We start from the raw sequence: 25914 nt of genomic DNA, 5'->3' as shown, positions 1-25914 counted from the left end.
AGATAGAAACACCAATGATGAGAGAGTTGTCATTGATCGGCGGCTGCCTCCTGCATGCCCCCCACTGGGGATCGAGCCCGCAACGCAGGCATGTGCCCTGACCAGGAATTGAACTGCGATCTCCTGGATCCTAGGTCAGTGCTCAACCACTGAGCCACACTCGGCAGGGTGAAATATAGTTGTTGTTTTTAAAAACTATATATTCATTGATTTCAGAGAGAAGAAGGAAGAGGGAGAGAGAGAGAGAGACAGAGACAGAAACATCAATCAATGATGAGAGAGTTGTCACTGATCAGCTGCCTCCTGCACACCCCTTGCTGGGGATCGAGCACACAACCCAGGCACGTGCCCTGACGGGTAATCGAACCGAGATCTCCTGGATCATAGGCCAATGCTCAACTACTGAGCTACGCCAATAGGACTTCAAATTTTAATATACTCAATTTAATAAAAAATGAAAGTTTTCATCCCTAACAATGTTAAGATGTCTGTTAATCAAAACATAGGACAATGAGCCCTGGCTGGTGTGGCTCAGTTGTTTGGGTGGCATCCTGTGCACCAAGAGGTCACAGGTTTGATTCTGAATCAGGGCACATGCCCAGGTTTCAGGCTCCATCCCCAGTAGGGGGTGTGCAGGAGGCAGCCCATCAATGTTTCTCTCTCATGAATGCTTTTCTCTCTCTCCTCTCCTTCCTCTCTCTCTAAAAATCAATAAATATGTACTTAAAAAAACACAACAGCAACAAGAAAACAAACGTAGGACTGACCTTTCCAAATCTGAGGGATCATCTCTAGCCTGTTGGCCACATCCAATGCTTGGAGAAGATCAATCAATGCTTGGGAATGAGGAAAGAAGACCTGATTAAGAGAAATGCAAAACACAAATACATTTTTAAAATATTAATCAGCAAAGATAACAACAAAGACATGTACAATAATATGTAAGTAATGAATCATCTTACTGAAGGTATCAGGTCCTTATACCATTTCAAGGTGACATCAATTTGTTCCATGAGACAAAGCAAACTGAAGAACTTGGAACTGTAATGAAGGAAAAAGTATGTTTAATCTAAAATCCCTAACAATAGGGGAATGATTAAGTTACAGCATAGTTATATGAGGATGTGTTACATAGAATTTAAAAACAATTGACAAATTATAAACAATTTCAAGTTACATGGGCCCACGCTTAACCCAGGAGGTGCTAACTGTGCTTCTTGGACTTTCCAATGAATACCTCTTATCCCCAAATGGCTATTCATGACTGCCTCCTCAGGTGCTCTTAGAGGCTCATGAGGAGTAGACAGTAAGGATCAGATTCATTTTAAAGCATTCAGTGTGAAGATTTATAAACACAGAAGACAATCATCACATACCTAGTAAGAAGCTGACTCCTTAAGTTCTGGTTTTTATCTGCCTAAAAGCAAATCCATTTAAGAAACCTCACTGTGCTTTGGCCAGGTGGCTCAGGTGGCTGGAGCACTGTCCCATATACCAAAAGATTGCAGGTTCAATCCCCAGTTGGGGTGCTACAGGAGGCAACTGATCGATGTTTATCTCTCTCTCTCAAAAATCAATAAAAACATATCCTTGGGTGAGAATTAAAAAAAAAAAAAAAAAAGACTAATGAAATCTTTAGGGACCCTCACTACTACAAATTAAGGAAGGCATAGAGGAAAAAGATATGTGGATTTAATGTGTCACATAGAAACTGAGTGTGGCAAGTCAGGTGCTCCATTAACATGCACTGCGAAGTCAGGGCCATGCTGCGTGAAATCAGAGGTGAAGAGGTGATAAGTGAGGGCCACAAACAGCCTCTCACTTGCAGAATCAACTAATGGTTGCATAAAGGTGCTGCATTGATGCCAAAGGATAAATTTCCAACACACTTACTAATAGAAATTACGTCGATGATCAGGTCCAATGAATTTCCGGTTGTCTCCAGTGTTTAAAAGGCCATGCACTTGGTAAGCAAGTTCTAGATCTTTGAGAGAGAAGCACTGAAAATGTGTAGGTAGTAAGCATCACTCTTAGAGATCCTTAACAGCAACAGCTACTCATTACATAAAAAATAAGTTACTTGTGGGAATATTTATGCTGATTCAAACATATTACTGGTTAATAGCAAATGAGATATAAGAAATTTGGGGGGAAACCCTAAAACAAACCCCCAAGTTCTATGAAATTTAAAGCAAAATTATTTTGACCTAGTAATTGTATCTTTAGAAATCAATCCTACAAAAACACTAGGTCATGTGCACAGAGACGGAGGGGGTGCTCACTCAGCATCAGTGTACAAGCAAAAACCCATGAAATGACTCCAAAGCCAGCAAAGGAGAGGAGTTACGTAAACTGTAGTCCTTCCCTCCTATGGAACACTGCACTACTGTTAGCAAGCAGCACCACGAAAATGTGTCTTGCTGTGCTGTCTGAATACCCAAGGAAACACCTGGAAGGACACACACTAAACTGTGAGGCAATGCTCCTCAGGGAACAGGATGTGCTCGTTCATTCTGAAGCTGCCTGAAATTTCTATTATTAGCACAAAATGAAAGACCAATTTAAAAATAACCACATCAATTTAAAAAGTTACCAGTAGGCAAATATGAGATACTCTAAAACCTTCCCTGAATGAAGATATGAAAAAAGGCAAAAGACAATGTGTACAATAAACGAAGGGTAGGGATGTTATGTGACTTAGTACAGATTTTAGAGAAAGAATAGAGTCAAAGGTATCAACAGAAGAGTCAGGAAGCAAAGAGTCAGGTAGAGGCCCCCCACCTGTCCAAATTACAGATAAATTTAAGGAAATGGATAAAAGGAAACAAGAAAGCAACAGTTAAATAACAAATGGTACTTACAACTCTCATGGCTGATTGAAAAAACATATCTGAAAATCAAAGTTCACAAGAGCCTTGGTTACTCTAGTCAAAAGATATTTTCAAGTCAGTAACATTAGGAAAAATCCTGGCAGCAATACTAGTAACATATAAGATAAATATAAAGGAGTAAAACTCAAGTGGAGGGGAAGGACACAGCAAAGTTCTACAGGCACTGGCTTTCTCAGAACAATCACCCAAAAGATTACTGAGCCCTGCTCTCACCAGAAGGCCTCTAATCACTGGCAGTCAGGACAATAAGCTCTGATACATACCATCATCTGGGTCCTGTGGGGAAAACTTCTTTCCCACGATTTCGTTCATGATATTATAGATCATGAGGGACGAGCCTTTTGAAGGGTTTTCTGCAGAACAAGAAAGTAAATGGGTTTTTGTCATGAGTCCACTTTCCGCACCCCCAGTCAAGAGCACGGCACCTGGCACAAAGGGCCTCATTCCTCTCTGCCTCCGCACTAAGGCCGGGCTCAGGGCTGGCCAGGGCACCTGCTTGCTAAAGGAACAAATGCGCCTACAGAGTGAAACCCTCATCAGGTCTGGGACAGTCACAGGTCCCCTCCTTACCTTGTCCATGTGCTCCCGAAGGAGACCTTTCCCTTCCTAGTCCTTCACAGCTGACTGCTCACGGAGGTGGAGACAGACACACACACAAAAACACACCCTCACCAAGCGCACATACTTAGAAAAACAAGGATTTTGCTAGTAATCATTTTGCTAGTAGTTCCTTTTACATATTATCAGGATGAGGAGTCCAAGAAAAAGAAAACTGTACAATGGATGTGGGCAGTCCTTTAAAATCACATGACCTCAGTACTGATAGGTCAGGAAATGCACCTATAATATAGGTGCAATATTCCCAAATATATCACAGTCTATCCACATTCCCCTCCTTACCATACCCACATGCAAGTGATAATAGTTTTATTGGCAGCACAGATGTACTTGTATAGTTCCCTCAAACATGTTTCCATGTGCTAGCAATCTTAAGTATTTTTTAAAGATGTTTTAATTGATCTTTTAGAGAGAGAGGAAGGGAGAAGGAGAGAAACATCGATGAGAGAAACATCATCGATCAGCTGTCTCCTACACTCCCTGCACTGGGGATAGAGCCCACAACCCGGATATGTGCCCCGACCGGGAATTGAACTGGGGACCTCTTCTTGGTTCACGGTCGATGCTCAACCACTGAACCACACTGGCCAGGCAGCAATCTTAAGTGTTTTATGTGCTATGTGATAATATATTTTATATGTATCATTTCATTATTTTAGGCTTCCTCCTTTGGGTAAATTCCTACAAACTGTTACTGCAGGCAGCCAATTTATATACATAAAACAAACTGAAAATAAACATGCAACAGAGAAAACTGACACTCCCCCCTTCACTCTGCCTCAATGGTCATGGGTATTGCTTAGGAAGCATAAGTACCACTGACTTTGGCGAGCAATATGTAATGGTAGAGAATGAAGAGGCTCTAGGGTCAGCTCCACTACCATGTCACCAAGGTTGAGTGAAATTTTTGAAGATACAATTATGGAAAATGTTTACCTGTTTCCAAGATAAAGTCAGTTACCTATTCCCCTCACCCTAAAAGATATCAAACTTTCTGATAGGTGAGGATGTAGATTTTGTAAAATTAGCCTTCCAAATAGAGACAATCAAGTTCTTCTGTTATTTTTATATAGAGTCTATCGCAGAAGAGAAGGATAGGAATTGTCATTTCTGAGCCCAGGTGTCTTTCTCAAGTTGGGGCAAATGAGTAAGAACCAACAGACATAGTGCTTACTATGTGCCCTCCCTCCCCCCAGGAACGGGACTAGACCTTGCGCATAATTCATTTAATCATTATACACAATGGTATGCTCAGGTATGGTATCCAGTCCCTTTTGACAGAGTTAGTAAATGGTGGAGGTGAAATTTCAACTCAGGTGTGCCTTGCTTTAAAGTCCATTCCAAGGAGCACAGCCCCCAATAGGGACTGGCTGACCTAAAAGTAGGTGACCAATGGAGCCTCAAGATTCTCCCAAAAGGCTTCAAAATAAGATGAACGCCACTGTGGGTGAGCACTATCCAACAACTTCCTGCAGAGATGAAAGTAGTCTATATCTGTATCACTGAACAAACTAGCTAGAAGCCACTTGTGGCTACTGAGCACTAATGCAACAGAATTTTAAATTTTATTTTAACTAAATAGCCACATGCGGTAAGGCTATTGCATAGGAGAGAGCAAAAGGAACTCCCAACTAAAGTAGCATCTGATCATTTTCAATTGTACACCAACACTGTGAGTACCTTGAATGACCCCCTTCCCTCCTGCTCAAGTTTTATATCACAAACAAGGTTACTACCTACAAGAACAAATTTTTCCTCAGACTGTAGATTAATCTGTGAATTCTCTTAATTCATATGAAGGAAGCCTACAACTATCACATAACTTAAAGGTGTTGGGTCAAATTTCTACATAAATTAATATAACATAATGTTATACATACCGTGTTGATAAAACAGCTGAATAATATAGTGATATGTTGCAAGTGAGGGTTCTCAAATTACCAGGTACATAGAAGAAAAAAAAAGAAATAAGTCAAACACAGATATCCAAAATACAGCTTACTGAGGCACACTGAACTAAAAACATATTGTTGGTATTTCAATAAAAGATAATATTTCTAGTCCTTTGAACAAAGACATTTCCCAGCTCATCTGATTAATGAAAAGGTGGAGAAGTGTTCTAGAGACTGAATCACTTTTAGAGAACCCAGACACCTACTACTAAAGTATTACACCTAAAGTACTTGTATTATGATCCTTCATTTAAGAACACTAAAGCACATCAATGTGAACTGATTCCCAAAACAAATTTCAAGACACAATGCATTAGCACACACTTAGGTTCAAACACCTAATTATGCTAGAAAATGTCACGGGATTTAAAATAGCTAGAGGTAAGTGAACAATTCTCACCAGAATCAAGAGAGCCATAAAAAAGTACCTAAAATACTAAAAGAATGTTGTAGTTTGCTATAAGGAACATGAAGACAATAAGGGCACTCCCACCAAGGTAAATGCATAATATTAGATGTGCCAGGTGGAAAGGAATTCCCTACATATTATGTAAACAGGGAAAAAGCATTTACAGTTCCTTTTTTGCTTGTCTGGACCTGAAACTTCTGGTCAGCACTGTCTTGGTCACTAGGATGCATCCTTACCTATTCCGATGGCTTTCATTTCACGTAAGGTCTGCAAGGCTGGCAATTTTCCAAATGCATAAAATCTTCTAAGACATTTCAGAATGGTATTAAAAGTCTGTAGATTTGGTTTCACCTTCTGTGCAACCATTTGTTTCAGCAGCTCCTAGATGAATTAAAAGCAGAAAGTATTTTTTAAGCCTGGGTACATTATCTGACCAATAAATAAATATTATATACTAAAAAAGAACTTGGCTCTCTGGCTATACCTAAAGCAGGTTAATATATCCCTAATTTAAGGCAAAGAATTGCTTATTAAGGAGTAGGACCAGTGATTTGCCTTTTAGAAGCCCCTCCACTCAGTCACCCCACCTCCGCCTGATCAAAGTATCCAACTGTCTTCAGCCCTCTGCCTAGGGAGTCTGATACTCCAGCAAAAGAGTAGATGAAAATGGATTGTGCATTTTTCCTTTTTTAAGTGAGTTGTATGTTATAAAACGTCTCTATTCCTAAGTTACTTTAACCCAGCAATTTCAATTTTTTTAAACTTACGTGATTTTTCAATAAATATACATTATTTTTATAATAAAAAACCAAATCTGAGAAATAAATGAATAAAGCAACCAGTCTTCCTGAATTCTAGCTGTATGCTCTGGACTAGGTAACTTTCTTCTCATACGTCAGACACAGCTGCTTAGATTGCAGGGCTGCCAGAAGGCGTAAATAGGTAGCCACCATCTGAGAGCCCAGCGCAGCAGCTGCCATGAGATGCTCAATGAATGCTGTCTCCATCTCATGCATTTCTAGCAAAAGGTACTTTAGGCCCCATTAGAAGGTAAAACAAGGGTTCCTCCTTACCAACATATTATTCCATTTTTCGTCAAATTTCTCATCCATCATTGCTGTTGCTTCAATCAAAGAATTGAAGGTGTATACATCAGCTGTAAAAGAAAAAAACTACTGTAACAAAATTTGGGGTTGACGACTAACCCCTAAATGACTCAATTTAAGGCAGTGATCATGCTCATGTGACTTCTCGCTCATTACGACATGTCCACAAAAGTAGAAAACTACTCTTTTCTGGCTCTCTACTCCTGTTTCAATCATCAATACCACAGGAAAAGATCAGTGAGCCAATGAGCTCTGGTTGATGTCGCTCAGTGGTTAGGGTCGGCCTATGGAATAAAGGGGTGCGGGTTCTATTCCCCATCAAGGGCACATATCTGGGGTGCAGGTTTGTTCTGTACCGGGGCACGTGTGGAAGGCAGCAAATGATGTGTCTCTCTCACACTGATGTTTCTCTCTCTTCCTCTCCCCTCCCTCCCACACTCTCTAAAAATCAATGGAAAAAATATCCTTGGGTGAGGATTAAAAAAAAAAAAAAAGTGAGCCAATGATTGAGGCAAGACCCAAAGACTTTACAGTTCTTGAGAGAAGAAAAGGGGAGAGAGGAGAGTCTGCCAAATACTGACCATGCAGCCTGTTGTTTAATAATTCGGTGTACAAGTTTAATGCCTGCACAGGAGCTCGGTGCTGGAAGAGGGAAAAATAAAAGTTAAACATCATCAAATGTGTCCTGAGGTTTGGGAACACAGCAGTAAACAAATGAGATGAGGTTCTAGTTCTCATGAAGCCTAGGCTAGCGCAGTGGCTCTTTACCAGGGCAATCTGCTTCCCAGGCACCATCGGGGCGAGGCCAGCTTTTAGCTGCCAGTGAGGGGCAAGGGGAGGACGCAGCCCGGCATGCAGTGGACAGGCCAGGGAGCTACAGACACTGCACAACCGCACACCCCACCAGCCCAAGTGTCAACAGTTCTGAGACAGAGAAACCCTGATTTAGTGGAAATTAAAAACAAATGTTACCTTCACCATTCCTCGGATCATTGTGCAGTAGGAATGTGCGTTTTTCTCTGGCATTAGGGCAAAGATTCTCTCAGCATTGTTTTTTGGTCTACACACAAGACACACAAGACAGTAAGTGTGAACCAAGGGAGAGAGGAAAAGCAAATAGCTACCACAATTTACTGAGCATTTACGACGTTCCAGCAATGAGCTAAGCTCTTTATGCATATAATTTCAAGTTATTCTTACCACCCAGAGAGGGAGATACAGTTATCATCATTTTGAAAATGAGAAAAACCGAGGCGCAAAGACCGTAAGTTGTCCAAGGCTGTGCAGTTAAATGGCAGAACCAGGACTGAAAGGGGAATTTTTCTGAGTAAGTAACATGAAGTCATGTGCTGCACGATGACATTTTGATTAGTGACAGACTGCATATATGAGTGGTCTCAAGATTATAACAGAGCTGAAAAAATCCTATTGCCTAATGACATCGTAGCACACACATTACTCCCGTGTTTGTGGTGGTGCTGGAGTGACCAAACCTACTACGCTGCCAGTGGGCATAGCACATACAATTACAGCAGTAGGCTATACCAGCTAGGTTCGTGTAAGAAAGTATACTGTGATGTTTGCACAAGGATGAATTACCTAACGAGGCAGGCATTTTTTTGAATGTATCCCCATTTAGAAGTGGCATATGATTGTACACTCAAGGTAAAAGCAACCTGTACAAGTGTTCACGTGAAGTTTCCCCGTCCTCTGCCATCAGATACAATTCCCCAGAGGCAACCACAGACAAGCAGTTTCTCCTGAATTCTTGCAGTCCTATTACTACATGTATACATGTCAGATATGCTACCTAGTGTATCTACTCTTTCTTAAAATATAAGAAAAGGTATGTTACATGAACTAAGCTGTACCTCAATTCTCTCCCTTAGCAATATCTTAGAAATCACAAAGCAGCAGCATTTGAGCCAGGATGGTATTCCAAAGTCCATATTCTTAACCACTATGTGAAATTATTAAAACCTGCTAAAGATATTTAATCTTTGATTCTATTCAATTGATCATTTCAAAGGAGACTTTAAACATTAATAGTAGCTTTCCTTCTCCAGAAACCCTCATAAAATACCATTCTTTTATTTAGACACTTCTATTCAGTTAATTTAAATTCGCAAATGTTAGTTAAATGTTATTCATTGTTTGGAAATGCTGAACTACATTCTGGTATACATATATTCTTACATACACAAAAATATCGAATCTTTCAGAAATGAGGTCTACATTGCAAGGTACAACTACTGATGAATTACCAAAGGAACCATACACAGAGAAGGCTACATGGAGTTAAGTGAGGGGTGGGGGGGACCAAGTGTGAACGCTGTGCTATTCTCATGAAAACAGATCCACGTGCACGTGTATACCACTCAGGACATTTATACTACACAATAAAAGCAATTATATTCTAGAACATTCAAGGATTTTAACTTCTTCAGGGGGTGATGGCGAACATTCCACACACCACAGAAAACTGGGATATAAAATTCTAATGATGTGTAACATACCTCCAAGTAACCCCAAACTGATGACTACTAGCCTTCTTCTTAGGTTTTTCGGTCTTTTCCTCTGTGGCGTCTTCCTGAAATGAACCGCCATCAACAGAAATAAAACAAAAAATGACAACAAAAGGCCTTCTCCTGGTTAGACTACTGAAAATCAGGAAGGCAAAGGAAACTTTGGAAAAACAAAGGAAATACAAATCCAGCAGAAGGTAGAGGAAACCCAGGAAATGTTTATTAAGAAATGATCATTTCTTTAGCATCAATCAGCTCATTTACATATGCAAAGTAAAGCTGGCCTTGAAAGCATCAGAAAGCCTAGAGAAGAGACGAAACCAGTGCCCTGCACACGACCCAGACTCAGAAACTGGAAACCTAAACAGCACAGCCTGCCTGCTCAGAGGCCATGTCTGGCTTGATCCATACAGAAGTATTGCTCATTATTAGGGCGAAAGCAAAAGAACGAGACATAGCCAGATACAGAACACAGTAAATGTCTAATACTAACCCAACACAGCTAAAATTCTTTAATATATAAACAAAGCTCTGGGGAGAGGCTGATATAGAGCAAGACAGGCTGGTTAGAACTGCACAGGTCAGCGCTGGCTCTGCAGCAGGGGCTGGAGGGGCAGAGAGCTGCCCAGGCCAGGGAATCTAAAGATAGTCTGGAAGATGAGGTGTGACCGCAACCCACTGCCTATGCACTTTATTATTTTTTAATCCTCACCTGAGGATATTTTTTCCATTGCTTTTCAGAGAGAGTGGAAAGGAGAGAGATCAACTGGTTGCCTCCCACTCTCGCCCCAACTGGAGTGGAGCCTGCAACCAAGGTGTATGCTCTTGACTGGAATCAAACCCGGGACCCTTCAGACTGCAGGCTGATGCTCTAACCGCTAAGCCAAACTGGCTAGGGCTGCCTATGCACTTTAAAAGGTTTAGTTATACATAAATAATCCACATTTAGTGGAGAAAACTGGAAAGGACAAACAAAAAAAACCCCCGATTCCATCACCCAGAGAGAAACACTTAATTTTTTCCCTATGTATATGAAAACCTTTTAATAAAAATAGAATACATATTGTCTACTTTCCCACTTATCAATCTTTCCATACCCAAACAGACCTACATTAGTACTTTCAATCATCAAACAACACTATTACCATAATTCAATCACCCACTATCAGACATGTAGTTTGTTTTCAACATTTTCGCAATTATAGGTATTGACATAACATGACAAATGCCATATGTGTATTTTTGTTCACAAAAGCCAAGTCTCCTTGGGATCTATTTCTGAAGTCAAACACTTGGGTTGAGATCCTATGACTCAGTAATGACAGGCCAGACCCTGGCACAATACTGTTCGTACCACCAGCAGAGTGTGCCCACTCCTGTATGAATTTTTGAGGGGGCTGTGGCCAGGAGGTCATTCCCATCTGCCACACATCATACCGCCAACAGTAACAACAACATAGGGGTTTGCAAACGTTTTTGATCAAAGCTTTGCCTGCAAGTGGTAGGCAAGGTCAGAATATTTTTAAAGGAAGGGTTAAAATAATTGTTTAAATCTCTCCCTTCCTCTGCACCACTTTTTATCAAAGCTACTCACATGTCAGAACAAATCTCTACTACCCTAATACATGACACAAGAACCCACCTTACTCTGAGGTGTTACTACCAAAACAAACTTTAAAAATTATTGCCAAAAGCCATTACCAACTCTTCTGGTTGTTCCCTTTGTTGAAAATGAAAATCAGCTGAGGGTTCTTGGTCACCATAGTAACACAATAAATCCAAGAGACTATTAGTTGTTTCCAGAGATACAGTGGTTCCTGTGGGTAGAAGAGAAAAAGGGAAAGAAACCTTGAAACATCAAAGAACAAAAGCCCATGAGGTTAAAATTCTTCACTTTTTCTATGAGCTGTGGCTTTCTTGGTCATACGTTTAGTATCACCTACCACATTAACAATGGGTAATTTGCATCAACTTAAACACCAAGAATGACCAGACAGGGACACAATCCCTACTAATCATATGGTTTGACTAAAAGATTAAGATACAAGATGAAGTTTGACCCTGTGCTCACTTATTTTATAGACTCATATCCCCAGAAAAACTATTGCATGGTTTTAACTACCATCTCCCAAGTAAACTGTAAATTATGCCACTTAGTTCCCCAGGCCCAGTTCCATTTTACAAATGCAAACAGAATGATTCCATGTGGATCCAGGCCCTTACTGAAATATTTGCCCAGAAATACTAGCATAAATGTCTAATTATAATAGCCTCTTAAAAACTGTTGCTCAAAACATTATGGTGCCAGCTTGACAATTAAGAGGGAGTAAGGGGAAAAGAAAGATGACTGAACTGTAATTTAGTGTTTAAAAAAAAAAAAGTAACTGCATTTTTCTAAAGAAAATATACTGATAAAAATGCCCATCAGGAAATTTAAAAGCCCAAAGAGAGCACAGCAGGGTAGACAGGACATGCTATGAAGTATAATCTGACTGGGTCTTACTATCGCAGAACTGTGAGACCCTGAAAAATTATTAATAATTGGTTAATGTTAACTAAATATTAACACTTATAATATAATATAAAATCTTACTACATAACCATAAAACATGTATAATAATCAATAGAAATTATAGAATTATGATAGTTACACAAATTTAACATAACTATTAATACCAACCAAAAATTAGTTAATAACTTTTCCTTTGTAAGATGACTATACAACAGAGCAGCTCAAAAGGTGTTCAGAATTAAGTATGTGAAATGCCTAGCAAAGTTACTGGCACATATCACAGGCTTGATAATAAACTTTTCTATGATCCCTCCCCTGGTATGTTGGCTCATTCTGTTACTATGAGCTTTGGGTCTCACAGTCTTCAGATACGTTTACTGAATGTCTGCATGTGCCTACACCATGCAGAATATAAAACCAGAGAAAGACAAGTCTTAGCACTAAGAACAAGAACTTTAATACACACTCAGCAGACATTTTCATCCAGATCAAATTCAGAGAGCCAGAGACAGAAGCTCTGATGAACTGACTTTTCCAAGGCACAGAGCTAATTAGTTTAGAACCAGAACCAGTATCCAAGCCTCTGATCCAACAGTTTACTGCTCCTTCCTTTTTAAAGATTTCTTTCTTGTCTGTTTTATGTCTTCCAAACATAAAAAATACAGGAAATTTGAATATAGTACAAATACCTGTCAAGTTAAAAAGGGAAGCTAAGGGAGAATGCCTTTATAAATTCTCTACCTGTGATGCAGCACAAGTATATGAAACACTAACAAAGCTGCAGCTCTATCTCACCTATAATTTTAAAGTGAAGCTAAAGCAGAACTTGAAATATCATTTATTAAACTATTAAAAATATAAACACCATCAAATAGAGTAGTACAATAACCCCTATAGCTTCTACTCTCAACCACTGGGATTGTATAACTGTGGCCCACTTCTAAGCCCATGTTCCTGGAGGGGCTTTAGATGAACTTAGTTACCTGCTTGCAAGAGCTGATCAAACATGTCCACAGAAGCTTTGACTTTTCTGAGCTTGATTCGTTCCTGCAGGGCGGCCTCACTTACGTCTTCAATCTGAGGTTCAAAGTGCTCAGGCATGAAACACTAGGACAAGAAGACGGTGAGATTACACAAATAGGGAAAGGGGAAAGGGGAATGCAGGACCAAATTTATATCACCAGCACACTAAAATAAAACGTCACTGTTCCAATTCACACTTCATGACCAAATACTATTTATCTTTTTTTTTTCAAATCCTCACCAAGGATTATTTTTTTCCATTGCTTTTCAGAGAATGGAAGTGGGGGGAGAGAGAAAGAAACATCAATGTGAGAGACACTGATTGCCTCCTGTTAGTGTGTTGACCAGTGCTGGGGATGGAGCCTTCAACTGAGGTACGTGTCCTGGGCTGGAATTGAACCCGGGACCCTTAAGTCCACGGGCTGATGTTCTAACCACTGAGAAAACTGGCTAGGGCACTATTTATCATTTTAACATGATAAATAGTAGGGAATACAACTTTAAAAAACCTCTCCAGTCCTCCCTAACAAGGCTATTTAGCTATTTCCTAGCTTGGGGAGAAAAATTTAAAAGCACCCAAACATAAGTATCTAGTCCATATCTGAAGAATACTACTTGTGGTTAAATTTCCCAACTTCAAGCTGAACTTACTATTTCCCCTGCTAAAACCATCCTTTCTGCTTCCCTCCCGATCCTGGTTGAGTACCAGCACATCTGCTTTCCAAAGGCAGAAACCTTTCATCCTTGATGCTTTCTTTTACTTTAAACATTTAATGTCACCAAGGTATGCTGATTTTACCTTTCTCAGTAATTTATTCAAATACTTATTAAATGCCTACAACTTTACGCCAGATATTGGGGATGTAGAGATGGAAGTCATTCTCTACACACGAGGTGCTCACATTCTAATGGAGAAAGCAAATAAGGAAATAATTATGATACAGTGTGACTGGTAAACGACCTAAGAGGTCTCAGAGGTGTGAGAATGCTGCCCGCCATGGAGGCAGGGACCATGGGGGGCTTCAAGCAAAAGTGAGCTCAGCACAGACGAGTAACTGTTAGTCAAAAATATAGAGGGGAAAGGGTGGGCCAACAAATGATCATACTATAGCTGACACTGTATTGGTTCAGGATTTCAGTATTTCTACCTACATAATCACATTGGCTTCCTCATTTCACTCTAGGAGGTGAGGCTTGAGAAGCAGGTGGGCTGTGTTTGGGTATGTGTGTTCTGAGAAGCAGGAAGATGTGAGAGGGAGTGCTATGAGTCCAAGGTCATAGTTCTACTAAAAAACTCAGGAGAGCAGAGACTCATGTTTTGCTCACCACTGTACTGACAACACTAAGGACAATGTCTAGCAGAAAGGCACTGCACATTCACTCTTCATGACTACAGAGCAAAGAGGTAGTTGGTTCAATGTAGAGGGACCTAGGCCAGATATACAAGAATGACGAATAAAGTACAGGGTTGAAGCAAGAAGGGTAGACAGGAAAAACAGAAAACGATGAGAAAGCTACTGAAGGAAACTGAAAGGAACAGTCATATAGGTAAAGATCTAAAAGTCGGGTGTCACAAAAGCCAAATCAGGAAAATAGAGTGAGAAGCAAATACATACAAAAGGAGTTTAAAAAAAAAAAAGGTTTAAACAAAAATAAAAATTATAAAAAGTTAAAAATAAATAAATAAATAAATAAAAGGTTAGTATTGTGTAATGTGTATAACTACACATTAAAAGACTTTTTACCCAAATATTGAGGGCACTCAAATGTCTACTCAAATATTAGCCATGAAAGCTTGGTTAAATGTACATTTATATATAGTATTATCTGAAAATCACAATTACCTCTCCTTACCGGTATATGAGGTTCAGCTATGTCTTTCTGAAAATATTTGGGATGTAAATGAATAATAAACTTTGCTGCATTCTCCCCAGACTTCTTTGCCAATAAAAATGAACGCTATACAAAGAAAAAAATTCAGATGTAAATTGGTATTTACATGTAATTTAGATGAAAGAGATCAAAGTCACCTCCTTATAAGAATTATTATTCTCCCCCTTAAGAAGGATGCAACAATACACAGAATCCCAATGAGAAGTTCAATTACTAATACACATCCACCTCTGCTGAGTGTGGCATAAACACTGGGTGGATGGCTCATGTGAAAGGGCCTAAATGTTAAAAACCAACCCCCACCCTCATCTCTAAAACGTTTGATAAAAGTAGTAAAGGATTCAAAAAGTTTACCAATTTAGGTTTTTACAACTAAGTTAAATTACATATGCACTCTTGTACCCAAACCAGCAAAATTAAACACAATACAAGAAAAGTCACACGAAAGTACTCACTGATTCCACAGAGGATGTTGGTATGAGATAAGGGTCATCTTGAAATGCATAAGGGGCAGCTGTGGTATCCTGTGGAGAAGACACAGAAGTCTCTTTAGCTAAATTTTTATTAAGAGTACCTGACCTTGTGAGTCTTAGTGATGTCCAAAAAGTCTATAAAATAAATTTCAATTATGTAACACACAATGCAGAAGTACGTATGTACATTTGTATTTATGTGTGTGTATGTGGATATATGTATATATATACACACATATATATTTAGAGAGAGAGAAAGAGACTAATGTTGAATGTTCTCTCAACTCTATAAGGCTTGGTTATAATTATGCACAACTTAAAGCAAAGAATTGCTCAACCCCCCACGACTGCTTCTTAAGATTTGAGTTTGCTATCAAAAGGGACTACTGCTGTTTTAAACTCTATGTAAAGATCCTCTAAATTAACTAGTCTGGGCACCAGTTTCCTACATGAGTGTTTCCTTCAAAGCATGGTCACTAACCATCCAAAGTCTCTCCTCCAAATGGAGGTCTTACTAGGCTCTCTCAGGAGGTGGCAACAAGCAGCAGCTTCTCCGTGTCTTCCCGTCCAAGGTTCTGCACTTCCTTCAACAACAGAACCACCAGGGGCCCACTCAGAACTGTCCCCAAATTACATCCTCTGTTCCTCTCCTCTCCCACCAGAGCATCCTTTCCCGGGCCTTATGGAACCTTTGTTCCAGAGAAAAACATTCACCTCATATTCTCAATCTTCTGATTCTCCCCCGATGCCTTGTCTTACTGATATGGATTCTGAGGGCTAGGGTGGGAAGAGCTGGAAAGCTTCCCTGCAGCCCTCCAAGGCAGGCTGCTCATACAAAGGGCCTGGAGGCAATAGTTTTTGGGGTCCTAGCTTCCTGCTGCCACTTAAAAAACCCATACTCCTTCCCACTCCTATCTGAGGCACATTTCCTCTGGCAGTGCCACTCTACCACAGTGAGGCAGGCATGCAAAGGCAAGCCAGAGGGAGAGGTTCCAGGTTTGCTGCCTGGACCACCCTGACTGCACTCATCCTCTCCAGCACCCTTATTAAAATACCTGTTCAGGGCCTCTAGTTTTGGTGACATGCTCAATGTCTTCTTAACTTACTAGACTTATTCTTCCTATTTGTCTCCCAATTTTCCTCCCGAATGATTTCCTAGTCCTTTATAGTCTCTAAGAAACAATTCCACTCTGGCGCTGTAGCTCAGACACCTCAAACCAGATTTATCCCCAAATGAACTTCCCTGACACAGTTCCCGTTCTCACTGAATGGTACATGGTACTAACCACTGCAGGCCAATCCTAAGATCTCCCATTCCTTCCATTCAGCTAACCTGTCACCAGGCCCAGGTAATTCCAGCTCCTAAATATCCACCTGCTCCACAGTCCCTTCTCCCAACTGCCACTGCCTTAGTTCAGTGTCTTCCTTATTCATTCATTCAACAGTTACTGAGCACCTCACATGTGCCAGGCATTATTCGACCTGGGGGATGATAAAAATCTCACTCCCTGATAGAGCTTACAATCTGGGGGGGGGGGGGGGGGCCTCCAGAAAGTAAACAAAATAATAAAATATATAATATATTCAAAGGAGATAACTGCTATGCAGAAAAATGAAATACAGAAAGGGATAAGTACCAGAAAACAATATATGCAATTTTAAGTGGGGTGGTCAGGGAAGGCCTCACTGAAAAGGTGATATTTAAGCAAAGACTTCAAGAGGTTAGGGAGCAAGTCATGGGGATATCTCAGGGGAAAATATCCCAGGTAGAAGAACAGCACATATTAAGGCCTTCAGGCAGATGAGTGCCTGCTGAGAAACTGAGAATTAGCCAGGAGGCCAGTATGGTTAGAGCAGTGAGTGAGGAAGACAGGAGGACATGTAGGCAGAGATAACATGTGTGGGGAATCACGCAGTGCCTTAGGAGCTCTCGGATGGACTTCGGTTTTTATCCTGATCATGGGGTCTTTACAGAGTGCTGTGATCTATCATTTCAGCAGGGTCACTATGGCTGCTTAACTAAGGACAGTCTGTAGTGAGCTGAGGAAGTGAAGGGGAGGGATAGAGGCTGTATTAATCAACCCAGGATATTAAGAAATGATGGTGGCTTAGATAATGAAGGTGATCATGGCAGTGACAAGTGCTCAGACTCTGGGTATTGTAAAGCAAAGAATGATAAGGCCCGAGACTGCTCTTCTTAGAAAGGTCTGCTTGCAAGGCTGGTCCTCAGCTGGGAGCTGGGAACTTGGATTTCGGAAGAGTCCCCACCAATTCCAGGACTGGTAAGACTGGGTCACTGTGCCTGAACTGTTTGTACAGTGTAGTTTGTGCTGAACTTATGCTCTCCTGGGAGTCTGGAATTTGGCATGTGCCAGGCAGAGGTGCCTAAATGACCAACCTCCAAAAACCTCTGGGCACTGAGTCCCAATGAGCTTTCCTGGCAGACAGTCCACACGTGTCATCACAACTCTGCTGCGGGAATCAAGTAAATCCTGTGTGGACTCTGCAGAGAAAAGACCCTTGGAAGCTTACACCTGGTTTCCTCTGGGCTTTACCCAAGTGCCTTTCCTTTTGCTAATTTTGCTTTGTGTCCTTTCACTATAGTAAAACACAAGGCTGTACGATTATATACTAGTTTGTGTAAGTCCTCCTACCAAATCATTGAACCTCGGAGTGATCTTGGGGAGGGGTGACTTCACTCACATTTTGAAGGAAGAAACAAAGGATTTACTAATGTGCAGCCTGAGAGACAGAGGAGTCAAAGATGTCTCCCAGGACTTTGGCTTGAGCAACTGTAAGGATGCAGCTGTCATTACCAAGATGGCAAAAAGCCCTGGCTGGTGTGGCTCAGTTGGTTGAGTATCGTCCCACACACCAAAAGGTCACTGTTCAAGTCCCGGTCAGGGCACATACCCAGGTTGCAGATTCCATCCCTGGTTGGGGCATGTGCGGGAGGCAACTGATCAATGTTTCTCCTTCATATTGATGTTTTTCTCTCTCCCTCTCCCTTCCCCTCTCTCTAAAATCAATAAAAACATAGTATTTAAAAAAAACAAACAAAACAAAAAAAACTAAGATGGCAAAGAAACATGTAAAGTGGTTTGGAGGGCAAGGGGTTTGGTTTGGACATGTTAATTTTAAGATCTTTATCACACTATCTTGCTATCTTTCCTAAAATTTGTCTGATGGCTCACCGCTACTTAAAATCCCTCAACGGAATTGGGTAAAAATCAGGTCACTAGAATCGCATTCATGATTTTGTCTCATCTCTCCTTTTTCTATCCTACGAATCTCTGATTCCCAACATACAAACTCATTCTATGCCTCTGGGCCTGTGCTCATGGTGCTGCCTCAGCCAGAAATGCTCTTTCCCACGACTGTATCCTTGCTTCTCACCTTCCAAGCATCAACCCAACTATCGGCTCTTCTGGAAATCCTTCCCAATCTTGGTCATGTACACTCTGCTCAGTGCTCCCTCAGCTTGTCTTTAGGAACCATGCAAGGACTGTGCCTTAATTCCACAACCACAGCGCCTGGTGAGCACTGCCAGGGGTTACTGAAGGAATAAATGACTATCCCTTGAATTTTAAGGATCCCAAATTAGACAACTGTACATACAATTCTACAACTTCTGGACCATTCTCACTGAAAAACCAAGAGTACTCTCAGAGGCCCATTTCTGTAGCTTACATTTCAGGTGCCTACTTATGGATAAGTGAGTGGTTGAAAATCTCAATGTCTTGCTAGTGCAGAGCTGAAGCCTTTAAAACCCTTCCTCAGAAACTGCTAGGGTCTATCAGTGCACATATGGCCCAACACCCCGTGAGGTTTAACATCAACAACAGAAGAACAATTCTGGAAATCTGTGATAATGGCCTTAATGAGGGTCAGTATCCACACAGATACTGTGGCAAAAGAAAGGACTTAATTAGTTTAGACATTCCCCACAGTTGAAATGAAAAGTACAGTTAGTAGCTAATGAAAAATACAATTAATCAGAAAGTTCCCATTTGTGAGACATTTACCAAGGTTTCAGTTTCTCTATCAGACTACCAGCTCTATTCCTGAATTGTCGGCAGATAAGCCACTAAGATAGTTGCAGTAAGAAAAAAATAGCTAGCTAGCATTTACTGAGCATTTCCGTTGTGTCAGGCGCTGTCCTAAACCCTTCACATGTACTAACTTATTTCCCACCAAAACCTTGAGGTTTGGTGCTATAATGTATCCTCATTTATAGATAAGGGAACAGAAGCATCAAGATATAAAGTAACTGTGATAAGATGACAAACTAGTTGCTCTGGCTTCAGGACCCACATTCTTAATCACTTTACTTTTCTCCAGCATGGCAGGTACACTGCTGTTCAGTTGGTCTACAGATCACTTGCACTACAGCATCACACCCAAACCATCCCCCAGGTGCATGCACTTCAACAAGCTCTTCAGAGGATTAGTTTAAAGATCACTGGTATAGCATAAAAACACTAAATTTGGAGACAAAAGACATGGAACTAAGTCAAGATTTTAACATCCTAACCAGCCCTTAATCAGAAAATTGAAAAGGTTTAGATTCCTCATTTGTCACATAAAGAGACTGGATAAGATAATTTCTAAGTAAACGTTCCAGATCCACAACAGTTTAATCGTAAACAACAAAGAGGTATGAACATTAAATGTGTTGTTAGCAGTTAGATACAGAAACCTGAAATTCCTACTTACCCTGTTTACTGTGGATGCAAGTGCCTGCAGAACGGCCACTTTATCCCTAAGAATGAGAATCACAAGTTAACCCTTACCAGGGTTTTCACACTCACAAAATGAACAGTGATTCTACTCTCAGAATGAGCTGGCCAATAACCAAGTTCAGGTCTCAACTAAAGCCAGTTCTTACATCTAAAGATCACTAGAATTAACAAGAGAAAGCTGTCTAGTTCTTTTGCCTAAAGGTGGTTAGTATTATGCTTTGCCTACCCTCTGTATCTACCATCCTAAAACCATCACCCAGGGCTAAGGATTTCCACCGTAATCTCATAAATCTGCATCTATCCTGAATCTTATCTCCTCCTATCCATTTTCCTATGCACTTTTACTGTAGCTTTCTGGACTGCTCTTGCCTTCATTATGTAAGTTGGTGGCTCTTAAATCAGCTTATATGAGAATATATCACATGCTGTACTCTAGACCTAATGAATCAGGACCTCCAAGATCCATGGAGAACTGTCACATGCATTATTACTGAATTCCCAGATCATTCTGATGCACTCTCCTGGTTTAGAATGTACGTCTCAACTATGGAACCTTTATAAGAATTTCAGGGCACCTGTCCATTGTGCCTATGGTAAAGACCTTTACTCAACCACTGGAAAAGGGTTTCATCAGAATGACAAGGAAATTTGGTTTCAAACATTTTGACTCCTGTTAGATTTTCTGTGTTTCATTTTCAAAAAGGAAATAAAGAGTAAATTTAATGAACCAAATATATTTTTCTAAACAAACTTTAACACATAGAATAGAAGTAATCTGAAAAAGACAAAAATACAAGAAATTTAATATTACATCAAGGCTGAGTAATTTCTTGATGTATATCACATCCACTGGGTTTTCTATTCATTTTTAAAAGTCACATCTATGTAATTTCATTCCCTAACAAAATTTTGCACATTTCAGTCTTTTTTTCCTTTAATAATTCTTTTAAAAATATATATATTTTTCATTGATTTCAGAGAGTGGAAGGGAGAGGAAAAGAGAGATAGAAACATTGATGAGAGAGAAACATTGATTGGATGCCCCTCACTGGGGATGGAGCCGAAAACCTGGACATGTGCGACAACCAGGAATTGAACGGGCGACCTCTTGGTGCATGGGGTTGGTGCCCACACTGGCCAGGCTGCACGTTTCAGTCTTATCAACTCAGTACATGTTCATAACATACTAAATACATCCAGTGAAAAAATGATGACATTCAGACTTCTCACTAGTTCTCTATTTTAAAGGCTTACTTTAAAAAACAATTTCAATGAATACATTATCCTTAAAAAATAAGTCAGAACATTAGAGGTATGCTAAAGTGTATGGTATAATCTTATAACACTTTCCTACTCCACTCTGAGTTTGGTGTTCGTATTTCTAGAACTTTTTACAATACTTTTACATACACATATCACCATAAAAAACATATACTGTCCTCTGTATATGTGTTTTCTAAGTTTGACTGTATTATTCATGTTACTATATAGAAATCTAATTAATTCCTTTAAATTTCACATTGTTAATAATCATTTTTATTATCTACTTAGTTACCGATGGGCACTTAGGCTGGCTCAACTTATTGTTATTCCAAGTTGTAAAGAACTTTCTCATCCATGTCTCTGGGTATATATTCAAGTGTTCCTCTAGAATGTCTAACCAGTAAGGTATGGACATTTTAAATTGCGATTCTGCCAAACTTCCTTCCACAGTATTGCTCCAACTGACTGCCCTATCAACAAATTGAAGCACCCTCCACATCCGTTTTCTTTAATGAGCCCAGTTACCTATGCATGGATCAAAACTGGGCTCCCTGCTTGCCCTAAAATAACTATATAATTCAGATTAACCTGTTCAGAGCACTGTCTTTACCACGTTACATTATGAAAACTCACAATTGACTGTCTAAAATTTAAGGTCTTCTATGGCACCTGAGTGACCTGGGAAATCACAGCCTCAAATCACACTTCATCTCTAAAATAAGGCAACAGAAACTTGTAGTCCTTATGGCTTCTTCCAAGTCTAAAAGCATCAATTTCTGTGACTAGAATTCAGAGGCTCTCTATCAGAGAACGTCTATCAATCATTTTTGCAAAGGAACAGATAGTAAATACTTTAGGCTTTATAGGATACGGGGACTCTGTTCAACTGTTCAGTTCTGTCAGTGTAGCATAAAAGGAGCCACAAATAATATATTAACAAATGAGTGAGCCTGTGCTCCAAAAAATTTTAATTGACACTGAAATTTGAATTCTATATAACTTTCACATGTAATAAAATAGTATTCTGTGTGTGTGTGTGTTTTGTTAATCCTCACCTGAGAATATTTTTTCCATTGATTTTTAGAGAGAGTGGAAGGGAGTGGGAGGAGGGAGGGAGGAAAGGAGGGAGAGGGAAAGGGGGAGGGGGGGAGAGAGAGGTGGGGAGAAAGAGAGAGAGACAGACAGACAGACATCAGTTGGTTGTCTCCCTCAGGTTGGGGAACAAACCTGAAATCCAGGTATGTGCCCTTGAGCAGGAATGGAACCCGTGACCTTCAATGCACAGGCCAGTGCTCTACCACTGAGCCATGCCGGCCAGGGCTATAAAATAGCCCTCTTTTGACTTTTTAACTATAAAAAAATATAAAAACCATTCTTGGCTTATGAGCTGTAAAAAAAAAAAAAAAAAAAGTGCTTAGTTTGCTGACCAATGCTCTATATCAACTACCTTACTTCCCCTATTCTAACAGAGCATTCTTCACAGGCCTGCCTGCTTGGCCTCCTCCCATCACCTGTCATGATCATGTTTCCTGTATCTGTGGGTCTCATACTTTAGGGTTCATGAAAATTACCCCCAAGAATATGCATTTTAAATAAAATTCCCAGGTGATTCTGATTCTAATAAAATAATCTTATCCATTTTAAGGTACAGGTAAATTTCTACACTTTTCAAGAAAACTCACCTTGGTTATTGAACACAACAAACCCTCTTGATTTATATCATATCCTGTGTTGCCTCTCATCATGTATATAAGTTGTGTACAAATGTAATATGAGTATAAGGTACAAAGTATAAATATGCACGGGACTGGACTAGATCATAAGCCATCTGAGTACACTCTCCAAAAGGTCTGTTTTGTATTCCCTACTGTAGCTTCCTTGGAATAGAGGCTGATAAAATGCTTTGAATTTGAATGCTACTGGGAGAATGACTCATTCATGGATATGTTTTTTTCGTACTATCATCTTGGTTCTGATTGTCATGCCATGGAAGACAGAAATGAACCTGAATATAAAAAAATGCTATGTAGTAATTAAAATTAAAAGCAGCCCAGCTGTTGTGGCTCAGTGGTTGAGCATCGACCTATGATTCAGGAGATCGAGCTATGATTCCTGATCAGGGCACATGCCCGGGTTGTGGGCTCAATCCCCAGTGGGGGGTGTGCAGGACACTTCTAAAGAGGACATAAAGATGGCCAAGAGACATATGAAAAAAATGCTCAATGTCGCTAATCATCAGAGAGTTGCAAATTAAAACTACAATGAGAATGTAGTACTACTTCACCCGTGAGAATGGCTGCCATCAACAAATCAACAAATGACAAGTGCTGGTGAGGGTGTGGAGAAAGGGGAACCCTGGTACACTGCTAGTGGGAATGCAGACTGGTGCAGCCACTATTGAAAACAGTATAGAGGTTACTCAAAAAACTAAAGATAAAACTGCCTTTTGACCCAGTGATCCCACTTCTAGGAATATATACTAAGAATCCTGAAACACTAATCAGAAAGAATATATGCACCCCTATGTTCGTAGCAGTGCAGTTTACAATAGCTAGGATCTGGAAACAGCCCAAGTGCCCATCAGTAGATGAGTGGATAAAAAGCTGTGGGACATTTACACCATGGAATACTATGCAGCTGTAAAGAAGAAGGATCTCATGCCCTTTGGGACAGTATAGATGGACCTGGAGAAGATTATGCTAAGTGAAATAAACCAGGCAGAGAAAGACAAACATCACATGATCTCACTTATATGTGGAATCTAAACAACATAATAAACTGATGAACAAAATAACTTCAGTGACATAGAAGCATGGAACAGACTGATGAATCTCAAAGGGAAGGTGGTGGTGGGGGGACAGATTAACCAAAGAATTTATATGCATATATGCATAACCCATGGACACAGACAATAATGTGGTAAAGGCCTGGGGTGTGGAGTGGGTGAGGGTGGAAGGGGTCAATGGGGAAAAAGGGGGACATCTGTAATTATTTTAAACAATAAAGATAAATTTAAAAAAATTAAAAGCAGAGTATAGAACAGTACACCTAAGAAATCAATTCTACTAAACTAAATGTACACATATAATCTGTATCAAAAACATCATATCCCAGAACTCTAAAATAATAGCTATCATTAGCTGAACTCTGACAGTGAGGCAGGCACTAGTTAAATGCTTATTTAATCATTTGAGGAAGGTACTACTATCATTACCCACATTTTACTGTGACACAGAGATTAAAAGAACTTACCTGCCTAGTGGGATTGCTAGTAAACTTGTTTCCTTCTTGCATGTTCTATTTATCCCAGCCATCTTTTGGCAATAACCACTAATACTTTTACAATTTAAGAAAGCTTTTTTTTAAAAAAAATTAACTTTAGTCTTCAGGTCATATTCAGGAAAGATCTGGCTTTTTGAGGGCGCCTTTAAACACATTCAATACCATCACTATATGAATTTTTGTGACGTTTTAGTTCTTAGTCAACAAATATTGAATAAATAAGGCAATTTGTTCCAGGATCTATCCAGTGAGTTAAAAAGCTAAATTTTGCAGTCCACATCATTTACTTTATTTTACCTTACTAAAGACCATATAGTATTTTTGTCTGCTCTCCCAGCCATGAGAATTTCCTTAAAAAACAAAAATTCTAAAGAAAAAAATCATTCTCATGATTAATCACTGTTATGTAAATATTAACCCAAACTCAGTTCAGAAAGTATTTTAATTTTTAAGTAAATCTCATTCCTCATTCTCTCACTACTTTCCACCTTCCTGTTTTATGTTATTTTAAACTCCCTAATTTTTCCTCCCTCAATTGTTCCCTCCCCAAGAATGCTCTCCATTGCTCTTCATGTCACTGAATCCTTACCTAACAATGTTTTGCTCATAATAAGCACTCAACCACTTGAGTAAGCACTGACTAAATACTCACCAAGTTTTTCTTTTTGGAATGACCACTTCTTCAATACCTTAATGTGAAAAAAAAAAAAGCAAAGTCAATCAATTTCCCAGTACTAGGACTACAAAGAAATACAATGTATTAAAATAAAAATGGAATTATTTCAATGTATTTCTATATACCTGTTACATCAGCTCCTTCAACCTTTGGGAGGGCTGCACTTCCAGAATAAAATCTGCAAAAAATAAAAGCCCTTAAGTTAATACTCATTAATGGAGTTCTCACCTCACCTCCACCTATATGCATTTTGAGCCCAAATTTTCCAAATATCATGGATCACAATGATGGGATAACTCATGCCAATGTACACTGAGAAGACATGGCCTCAACACCAAGTTCAAAACCATTACAAAATAGATATATAATACGGACACAATATGGTCAAATGTTTTAAATCAGGTAACCTCATTAAATAAAATCAGGGAAAAAAGGAAAATTTGAATAGTGCCTGAACAAATGAATAGCTGATTTGAAATATACGGGACTTTCACCTTTGGAAATCTAAAACACTAAAATTAAGAGGGACAAGTTAATGAGCTAATTAAC

General features: G+C 39.7%; 1 protein-coding gene across 1 annotated transcript in view; it reads right to left on the bottom strand.

Annotated features, from left to right (window-relative positions):
• The window catches only part of PTCD3 (pentatricopeptide repeat domain 3), a 31423-nt gene that overhangs the window by 4282 nt on the left and 1227 nt on the right, over positions 1-25914 (bottom strand). The window contains exons 2-19 of the mRNA XM_016201804.2: positions 25491-25543; positions 25342-25378; positions 20119-20164; positions 15385-15453; positions 14891-14995; positions 12997-13120; positions 11203-11318; positions 9493-9566; positions 7949-8036; positions 7558-7618; positions 6944-7026; positions 6107-6251; positions 5390-5440; positions 3155-3244; positions 2862-2890; positions 1894-2000; positions 963-1041; positions 768-858 (exon numbers count right to left, since the gene is read on the bottom strand). Of these exons, the coding sequence (XP_016057290.2) occupies positions 768-858; positions 963-1041; positions 1894-2000; positions 2862-2890; positions 3155-3244; positions 5390-5440; positions 6107-6251; positions 6944-7026; positions 7558-7618; positions 7949-8036; positions 9493-9566; positions 11203-11318; positions 12997-13120; positions 14891-14995; positions 15385-15453; positions 20119-20164; positions 25342-25378; positions 25491-25543 (1448 nt within the window). The remainder of the gene's footprint in view (positions 1-767; positions 859-962; positions 1042-1893; positions 2001-2861; positions 2891-3154; positions 3245-5389; positions 5441-6106; positions 6252-6943; positions 7027-7557; positions 7619-7948; positions 8037-9492; positions 9567-11202; positions 11319-12996; positions 13121-14890; positions 14996-15384; positions 15454-20118; positions 20165-25341; positions 25379-25490; positions 25544-25914) is intronic.

This window comes from Miniopterus natalensis, chromosome 13, assembly GCF_054644295.1.
Source record: "Miniopterus natalensis isolate mMinNat1 chromosome 13, mMinNat1.hap1, whole genome shotgun sequence".
In the NCBI taxonomy this organism is placed as follows: Eukaryota; Metazoa; Chordata; class Mammalia; order Chiroptera; family Miniopteridae; genus Miniopterus; species Miniopterus natalensis.
Note: the sequence above shows the minus strand (reverse complement) of the source record. Positions and strands in the feature narration are given on the sequence as shown.